Raw genomic sequence first — 10,355 nt, 5'->3', positions numbered from 1 at the left:
CTGTCTCCTCCAGAATGAAGAACACCAGAGTTCTCTGAGATTTTAAAGACAATCTGAAAGAAAATGTCCATTTCAGTATTTTGTATAAATATTTGATAAGAAGTGTAACATTTGATAAGAAACAGTAACTCTTTTATTTATATAGATATGCTCTTTGTCTTGATGGACCTACCAATAAGTCTGCAATAAGAACCTCATTTTGTTGAATAAAAATCTGTGTAATATTCAGAAGGTATGCCACATGCTCTCCCAGGTACCTGAGACATACTAAAATAATCAGACATAAATGTGGCCCTTAAAAAGTTATGTTCTGGTAGGATAGATAACACGCGTATAAATATAATTATAAGATTTAAAGTGTTAAATGTCTTTAGAAGTTACAGATAAACTACTGGGAATTAGAAGACTAGAAACATTGCTTTCAAAAACAAATTTTTTAAGATTCACAATAAAAAAGATTATGAATAATGTGTCATATGAATGGAATTACAAAAATTAGGTTGGATATGGGCTTCCGTTATAGCTCAGTCAGTAAAGAATCTGCCTGCAATGCAGGAGACCTGGGTTTGATTCCTGGGTTGGGAAGATCCCCTAGAGAAGGAAATGGCAACCCACTCCAGTATTCTTGCCTGGAGAATCCCATGGACAAAGGAGCCTGGCAGGTTATAGTCTTTGGGGTCCGCAAGACTCAGACACGACTTAGCGACTAAACCAAACCAAGGTAGGAATGTAAATCAGGATAGACAAGGTTATGCAGCACACACAGAAAAAATACAAAATTTTTATTGACCTAACACAAATTGATTTCTCATGGAAATAACATGTCAATACAGTTTGACAGAGCAACTCTGTATATCATAGTTACTTGAGGACCCAAGCTGATGGCATTTTATTTCAACATATGTGCTTCACGGCACTGTAGAAGGAAATAGAGCAGATTATAGAATGACCTTTCAAATCTTGTCTGGAAATTGACACCTTGAACTCCATCTTATGGTACACAAATTCCTCAAGTTAAACCTAATGTTAAGAGGCCAGATGCTACCATGTGCTAACATACTTCAAAGGCCTTTTTGGTATTTGAAGCAGCATAGGGAGAATCCAGGGAAAGAAAGAATATATATACAGTTCGTACAGGGAAACTGCGTAATAATTTGAGAAGCAGTAATTGTACTACTAATAAATGCTAATATGTTTAATTTTTTTTCTTTTTGCTTTTTTTTTTAAATAGACTTTTTTGGAGCTGTTTTCGGTTTACAGAAAAATGGAGTGAAAAGTACAGAGTTCCCTTTATGCCCCTCATTCCTGCCCCTACACCTGTAATATGTAAAACTGTAGTAATAGTTTCCCCTGTTATTAACATTTGGTATTAGGGTGGTACACTTGTTACAATTAATGAGCCAATATTGATACATCATTACTAACTAAAGTCCATAGTTTACATTAGGGTTCACTCTTTATGTTGTATATTCTATGGGTTTTGGAAAATGTATGATAGGGTATATCTACCATTACAGTATCATAGAGGATAGTTCCGCTTCCTGCAAATCCCCTGTGTTCCACCTGTCTGTCCTTCCTGCCCTCCCCCTAAAATCCTGGAACCACAGATCTTCATACTGTCACCGTCCTTTTGCCTTTTCCAGAATGTCATATAGTTGGAATTACATAGCACATAGCTTTTCACATTGGCTTCTTTCACTTAGTAATATATATTTAAGTTTTCTCCATGTTTTCTCATGGCTTGATAGCTTCTTTCTTTCTTTCTTCTTTTTTTATCCTTTACATTTTAGGTTCACAGCAAAATTGAGTGGAGTACAGAGTTTCTGTATACTCCCTGTTTCCACAGATGTGCAGCCATCCTCCCCCGCCTGTGACATCGTGCATCTAGTGGTACATTTGTTACCATCGATGAACCTACATTGATACATCAGTACTACCCCAAGTCCATAGTTTACATTAGTGTTCACCCTTGATTTTATACATTCTGTACATTTTGACATACGTATAATGAATTATATCCATCATCACAGTATCATGCAGAATAGTTTTATTACCCATTATGCTCCACCTATTTACTCCTCCCTCCCTTTTCCAAATCTCGGGCAACCACAAATCTTTTTACTATTTCCATAGTTTTGCCTTTTCCAGAATGTGATATAGTCAGAATCATATAATATGTTTGGATGTACCACAGTTGATTTATGCACTCACCTACTGAAGGTGAGAAAGTGTATGAGTACAATTAGTTTGTTGTATATACAGCAGTCTTGGTTGCTTCCAAGTGTTGCAATTTATGAGTAAAGCTGCTATAGACATACATGTATGGGTTTCTCTGTGGACATAAACTCATTTGGGAAGAACCAAGGAGCATGGTTATTGGATCATGTGGTAAAAGTATATTTAGTTTTGTAAGAAGCTTTGCCAAACTGTCTTACAAAGCAACTGTACCATCCTGCATTCCCACCAATAATAAATAAGAATTCTTATCGATCCACATGTTTGTTAGCATTTAGTATTGTCAGTGTTTCACCTTTTAGCAATTCTAATAAATATGTGGTAATATCTCATTATTGTTTTGATTTGCAGTTCCCTTGTGACATAGATGTTGAGTGTCTTTCATGTGCTTATTTTCTATCTATATATCTTTTGGTGAGCTGTCTCTTCAGATCTTTTGCCTGAATCTTAATTTGGTTTTGTTTTTATTGCCGAGTTTTAGAGTTCTTTGTATATTCTAGATTCTTGTCCTTTATCGGATTTGATACAAATCTCAGTGTCTCTGAGTTTATTTTGTTTGTTCATTTTTTTCAGATTACATGTATGAATGAAATGATACGAGTATTTGTTTTTCTCAATATGATTTGTTTCACTTAGCATAATACCTTCAAGATATGTCCATATTTTCGCAAGTGGCAGGATTTCATTCCATGAAGAAGGAAATAGCAGCCCATTCCAGTATTCGTGCCTGGGAAATCCCATGGACAGAGGAGCCTGGCAGGCTATAGACCATGGGATTGCAAGAGCTGGACACAACTAAGTGACTAAACCACCACCACCACATATATAGTCAACCAATCTTTGGCAAAGGAATAAAAGCAGTTTAATGGAGAAAATGTAGTCTTTTCAGCTGATATATTTTTAATACAAAGCAAGTGGTTGGGAGTTTAGATGGATCCATAACATAAAAGGTTATAAATATCTTATGAATTTGTAACCACTGAAGTTCTGTTTGGTGTCCTTTAGGGGATGTTAAGGATCAGAAGAGGAGATATCATTTAGAGCAGTGATTCACCAGCTTTTTTTTCAGAGATTTATTGTATATAGGTTGTTACATATAACCTAAAGATTTTACAAAAAGCTTGCTGATAATTTTTGTTCTTTTCTTTTTACGTTAAAAATGCTGATCAGTTTCCACTAAATTGATTTTACTAGCACTTACATTATTAAATAATTTGAAAAATGTTGATCTGGTTAAAGTGTTTTATTTTACAGTTAAGGGAAGTGAGACTCAGAAAAGTAATCTCATGTGAATCTCAGGGTTATTCAGCTAGTTAATGGCCGAGCTATGACCAGGTTAGTGCCAGTTAGTACTTTTTCTCCAGTCATTTATTAATCTATCACTGAGCACTTCAGAAATAATGTTATATTGTCATTAAATCTGCTTAGTGATTAAAAACAGATTTAGTGCTAAAAATAGATGTCTAAACTCATTTTGCAGAATCATGAGTAAACTCAAACTATGGAAGGGTCCACAGTGATTGATTAGATAGAGCAACACAGTCCTCAGAGTAAACTTTGTCAGGGACTGAACACATTCTCGTGTTATATGAGTACTTGCACGTGAGCGAGCTGGTTTGTGTATTGTCACAGGAGTCTACCCCTGTCTTCACTTGACATACTCTTGTAAGCCTTTGAACTTGATTTTATTCCTTCCCATGCTGGTAGTTGCTCATTATTTCTTCTGAAACAAACAGTTTCTGAAAAATTAGTCTCGTACATGTACTGGATGTCCCTGTACTCTTAGTCAAAGTCTCCCTTAAGAATAGACTTGAAATCGAATTGTCCAGATAACTGTGTAAACTTGGGCGTGTGACTTAATGTCTCTGTACCTCATTTCCTCACTTTAAAATGGAGACAGCAAAAAATAATACCTACTCATTGAGGTTTTTTTTTTTTTTTTTAAGCTATTTTGTTGGTGGTTTAGAATCAGGTAACAATGACAGTGAGCCTAATCTGATACCTAATTCACTTGTCTGCTTAGTTGCACAGGAAAAAGAAATGAAATGGTTTTTCACTAAGATAAAGATGAAATATATACATTTATGTCCAGTACTTCTGAAACACTGAGAATAGAACATCCAGTGTAGGTTTTTTTCTTTCTCTTAATCTGAGGACCATTTAAAGTTATTTTAATAGAATGCAAGCTTTAACTGTATTTCTTTAGTATTCTATAAAATTTAATTTTAATCAGATGTTAAATTTTGTATATTTTTCACAGTATAGCCACATCTTTTTTTTCCCCCCTTTGAATCTCCAGCTTTGTTAAGGAGCAACAATTTCCTGCATTGGTAATGTTAAGTGTAACTTTAGTTTTCAATTCATTGCTGCAGTTATGTTTCCAGAGCCTGCTGTAAGAGATAAACCCATTGCAAATGAAAGCAGCATTCATTTCCTTCCACCTCAGGCCACACAGAATTGATTGAGGTAATAAAATGACAGCACATTGTAATATACTGAAGGCTCTTTAATTCGAAAACCAGTTCTAGCCTGATTCAGAGCTTGTTTAAAGCTAATTTATAGCTTGCATAATTTTCAGCTGGCCGACCAAGGTAAAGGATGATATATGAAAACTGATAAAGAATTAACTTACAATACATTCAGAGCTGTCTTGTTAAAGTCAACCGGTATTAAAAAAACACAGGTAGCGGGGGGCAGGGGAGGATGGTGGGAAAAAATCATCGGTAATCTTTTGCTTTACGTAAGTAACATTGTTGACAACAGTTTAAATTTCCCATCATCTTATTTCAAACCTAGCTTCTTGTCCTTTTTTTTGTAGAATCAGTTCTGTCTGCATTTCTTAAAGTCCTTCATTGTTCATCCCATGTTAAGGTCAGTGTGAGACTAAGTACAGGTAGCAGCTATTGCAGCTTCCAGTGTCAGATCTACTGTATGCCACGTGGCAGTGCTGCTGCTAAATAGTTCTGTCTGTCAGCATTTTAATTACAGATCATCTTTTAAAAGGACAAACTGAAAAGAGTTAGAGCTCTTCATTTTTATTTGAGCTCAAAATTCCGGATTAGGCCTTTGGCTTTATGGGCTGTTTTTGTCCCTGTATTCTAGCATATTTATTCACTATCCTGTACTACAAATGAAGCCATGTTTTCAGAAATTTCATGTCAGCATTCACAAGTGAAAAATGAATTACGTTTTCCTTTTTAATGTTTAAATCTTTTCAGTTCAGTTCAGTCCAGTCACTCAGCTGTGTCCGACTCTTTGTGACCCCATGAATCACAGCACGCCAGGCCTCCCTGTCCATCACCAACTCCCAGAGTTCACCCAAACTCATGTCCATTGAGTCGGTGATACCATCCAGCCATCATCCTCTGTCGTCCCTTTCTCCTCCTGCCCCCAATCCCTCCCAGCATCAGCGTCTTTTCCAATGAGTCAACTCTTCGCACGAGGTGGCCAAAGTATTGGAGTTTCAGCTTCAGCATCAGTCCTTCCAATGAACACACAGGACTGATCTCTTTTAGGATGGACTGGTTGGATCTCCTTGCAGTTCAAGGGACTCTCAAGAGTCTTCTCAGCCCCCACAGTTCAAAAGCATCAATTCTTTGGCGCTTTCTTCACAGTCCAACTCTCACATCTGTACATGACCACTGGGAAAACCCTAGCCTTGACTAGATGGACCTTTGTTGGCAAAGTAATGTCCCTGCTTTTGAATATGCTGTCTAGGTTGGTCATAACTTTCCTTCCAAGGAGTAAGCGTCTTTTAATTTCATGGCTGCGGTCACAATCTGCAGTTATTTTGGAGCCCAGAAAAATAAAGTCAGCCACTATTTCCACTGTTTCCCCATCTATTTCCCATGAAGTGATGGGACCAGATGCCATGATCTTTAGTTTTCTGAATGTTGAGTTTTAAGCCTACTTTTTCACTCTCCTCTTTAACTTTCATGGAAGAGGCATTTTAGTTCCTCTTCACTTTCTACCATAAGGGTGGTGTCATCTGCATATCTGAGGTTATTGATATTTCTCCCAGCAATCTTGATTCCAGCTTGTGCTTCCTCCAGCCCAGCGTTTCTCATTATATACTCTGCATATAAGTTAAATAAGCAGGGTGACAATATACAGCCTTGATGTACTCCTTTTCCTATTTGGAACCAGTCTGTTGTTCCATGTCCAGTTCTAACTGTTGCTTCCTGACCTGCATATAGGTTTCTCAAGAGGCAGGTCAGGTGGTCTGGTATTCCCATCTCTTGAAGAATTTTCCACAGTTTATTGTGATCCACACAGTCAAAGGCTTTGGCATAGTCAATAAAGCAGAAGTAGATGTTTTTCTGGAACTCTCTTGCTTTTTCCATGATCCAGCGGATGTTGGCAATTTGATCTCTAGTTGCTCTGCCTTTTCTAAAACCAGCTTGAACATCTGGAAGTTCACGGTTCACGTATTGCTGAAGTCTGCCTTGGAGACTTTTGAGCATTACTTTACTAGCATGTGAGTTGAGTGCAATTGTGCGGTGGTTTGAGCATTCTTTGGCATTGCTTTTCTTTGGGATTGGAATGAAAACTGATGTTTTCCAGTCCTGTGGCCACTGCTGAGTTTTCCAAATCTGCTGGCATATTGAGTGCAGCACTTTCACAGCATCATGTTTCAGGATTTGAAATAGCTCAACTGGGATTCCATCACCTCCACTAGCTTTGTTCATTGTGATGCTTTCTAAGGTCCACTTGACTTCACATTCCAGGATGTCTGGCTCTCTAGGTGAGTGATTACACCATCGTGATTATCTTGGTCATGAAGATCTTTTTTGTGCAGTTCCTTCTGTGTATTCTTGCCTCCTCTTAATATCTTCTGCTGCTGTCAAGTCCATGCCATTTCTGTCCTTTATCGAGCCCATCTTTGCATGAAATATTCCCTCGGTATCTCTAATTTCCTTGAAGAGATCTCTAGTCTTTTGCATTTTATTGTTTTCCTCTATTTCTTTGCACTGAGAGCTGAAGAAGGCTTTCTTATCTCTCCTTGGTAATCTTTGGATCTCTGCATTCAAATGGATATATCTTTCCTTTTCTCCTTTGCTTCTCTTCTTTTCACAGCTATTTGTAAGGCCTCCTCAGAGAGCCATTTTGCCTTTTTGCATTTCTTTTCCATGGGGATCGTCTTGATCCCTGTGTCCTGTACAATATCATGAACCTCCATCCATAGTTCATCAGGCACTCTATCAGATCTAGTCCCTTAAATCTATTTCTCACTTCCACTGTATAATCGTAAGGGATACTTGATTCTAAATATACATCACCTTCTCAAACCCCCACATACATTCCTACAGACGTTCCCATACACAGCTCTACACATAGCCCTGCACACACTGCCTGCATAGCCCTTTATAAGACTGTGTCACTCATGCTCCCTGTATGTATGCATACACACTCCACACTAAAACAAAACTTATTTTCTTATCCTTACTATGTGTGATGTACCCTGTTTTATTTTTTTCTATTAAATTTCACCTTTAAAATAACTCACTAAAGTCACATGTCATCTAGACTAGTGCATGCTTGCTTTTAGAGTAGATCCTGAGTTCTCTTATCAGCCTATGTTTTTGCTAGGTGTCTCTGTATATAAATACAGATTCAAAAGAAAATATATTTAACCTAAAAGGAAGTAACATTGGCTAACATTCATAATTTTGTGTAGATATTTTTCAAACTTTTGTATTGTGATCTTTTATTGTTCAGCAATGAAGAGCTATATATATTAATACATTTCCTTTTTTTCTTTACCATGCAATGGACAAACTACAAGAATATTCTATGTAGAAGTTTTTAAGGAAACTAGAAGTTTAAGCAAAGAAGTTTAAATGATAGGATTTGAAAGAGGTTCATACAATATTTCTCTACTTTATGATAAAATGAAGGACTTTGTGCTAGTAGAATAGCAATTGGTTACTAATTTTGTCATTATCTGAAGTTGTTCCAACTACTTACTGACCCTGAGAAATGTCTAATTCCTGGGAAACATCTCTGGTATACAGTCAGTCTTGTCATATAAATGTCAAGAAGCCAATAACTGTTTTCTCTTATGTTTATTATCTGGGAGTCAGCCTCTTTTTTTATATGTCAATTTCTGTAAAATTGAAATTGAGTAAAATATGCCTCTGAAGCATCGGTTTATAGTCAGACCTGGATTTGAATACCTACTTCTTCATTTAGTAGCTTTGGTACTCCGGGGCAAATTCCTTAAGCCTTCTGAGTTTGTATTTCCTCTTCAGTAAAGGTAATACTGTGTAGGCAAGTTCTGAAGATCAGAGAATAGTATTAATATAGGTGTGTAGAATGCCTAGCATAATTGTTGTTGTTGTTTAGTCGCTAAGTTGTGTCTGACTCTTTGCAGCCCCCTGGACTGTAGCCTGCCAGGCTCCTCTGTGGAATTTCCCAGGCAAGAATACTGGAATGGGTTTCCATTTCCTCTCAAGGGGATCTTACTGACCCAGGGATCAAACCCACATCTCCTGCATTGGCAGGTGGATTTTTTTACCACAGAGCCACCAATGAAGCCTGCCTAACATAATTACTGGCCCGTTACATATAAATGGTAACACATACCTTCGTAATTATTATTATAGCTATTAACACCATTGTTAATCTCATTTTTTTTTTACAGTTCTGTGAGTAAAAATTATCCTGTTGCATACATGTTTGATTTTTCATAACCCAGAGATAAGAGATATCAAACAACTTTGAGTAGGTCTTATATGATAGTTGTCAAAAAAGACTGAGAAAAATAGAATCGTATTAATTTGGTTATAGGTTTGCAGCCTATGGTTTCTAGATTTATATGGAATCATATATGGAAATAGTATTTCACAGTTTTTCAACAGAGGTTTTTATGAATACTGTATTTTTTAGTGTCTCAATTTTTAACTCAGGCTCTTAATGTTGAATTTCATTTGATATAGAATTATTGCTAATAAAAGAGGTCAGTAAATACTGAAATGTGTTCAGACTTACCTAAACAAGTAAAAACTGCCTTTAAAATTTAGTTTGTTAGAATTATAAATTATTTACCCAGGGAGAGAATTGATTTCCCAAGGTACTTGAGGAAAACACCAGTTTTCCCTTGAGTGTCATTCATAATAGTTTGCTTCTCATTCATGTAAAATAATGGAATCTTAGAATTTAAATCTAGAAGTGACTTATAAAGATACAGGTCAACTGGTAAATTCTCTTAGATCTCTTTCCCTTAAGGCTATCAGTAGTTAAGAAATCTGGAGTTCCAAGAGGTTTGTGAATGAATTGTGGAAGACTTAATGATAAGTATCAGTTAGGACTTCGACCTTCTGTCTTCAAATCCTTCGGTTTTCTCATATATAGTGCCAGTGTCCAGTGTTTGTTTACATACATTCATGGTAAATGTCTTACGGTGCTTATGTAATTCCCAAGTATTATGTAATTTCCATGATTATCTAATTGGGCTTATTGTTTGGAGTATGTACATAAAATAAAAATATTTTCTTACCATTTTAAAATAAAGTAAGTTGTGTAAAAATTTCCCATGCACTGTGTTATATATATATATATATATATAGTCTGAATTTTATCAAGAGTGTAATCTGATACATGTTTCTTTCAGTAAATTTAATCTAGGTACAGATTTTATTCTTCAAAATTATCAGCTTCATTTTGTATCAGTGTAGTAAGTGAATCTCTGATTGTAGTTATTTTTTGTTACTTTTTTTTAAAGGTTAGTTTGAAATTATTTCTAGCACTCCCAGGTGGCACTAGTGGTAAAGAACCCGCCTGCCAGTGCAGGAGACGCAAAAGGCTTGGTTTCAATTGCTGGGTTGCCACGATGCCCTGGGGGAGGAATAGCAACCCACTTCAGTATTCTTGCCTGGAGAATCCCATGGACAGAGGAGCCTGATGGGTTAGTCCGAGTTTGCAAAGACTCAAACACGGCTGAGCACCCAAACATAAACATAAGTTTTTATGCTTATATCACTTTATCAATGATATTGCTGTTTCTATGTGATACTTCCTTCTCCTCTCAATGTAGTCTCCTCAAAGTTAAAACTACTGCTTCATGAAAGAAAAAAAATACTCAACATATTTTCTTCAAGTTATCAGACGATGAGAATTAT

At 36.5% G+C, this 10,355-nt stretch overlaps 1 protein-coding gene across 5 annotated transcripts in view; it reads left to right on the top strand.

Moving 5' to 3' along the window:
• The window catches only part of PHF14 (PHD finger protein 14), a 201,063-nt gene that overhangs the window by 163,605 nt on the left and 27,103 nt on the right, over window positions 1–10,355 (top strand). The window contains exon 18 of one of the 5 annotated variants that reach the window (XM_010845427.1): window positions 1,232–1,717. The exons of the other annotated variants lie outside the window; for them this stretch is intronic. Coding sequence (XP_010843729.1) covers window positions 1,232–1,273 — 42 coding nt within the window. The 3' untranslated portion in view covers window positions 1,274–1,717. Of the gene's footprint in view, window positions 1–1,231; window positions 1,718–10,355 lie in introns of those variants that run through there. 5 annotated transcript variants of the gene reach the window in all.

Source organism: Bison bison, unplaced genomic scaffold (assembly GCF_000754665.1).
Source record: "Bison bison bison isolate TAMUID 2011002044 unplaced genomic scaffold, Bison_UMD1.0 scf7180017864216, whole genome shotgun sequence".
Lineage (NCBI taxonomy): Eukaryota > Metazoa > Chordata > Mammalia > Artiodactyla > Bovidae > Bison > Bison bison.
The sequence above is the reverse complement of the archived record's forward strand: the minus strand, read 5'-3'. Positions and strand labels throughout refer to the sequence as shown.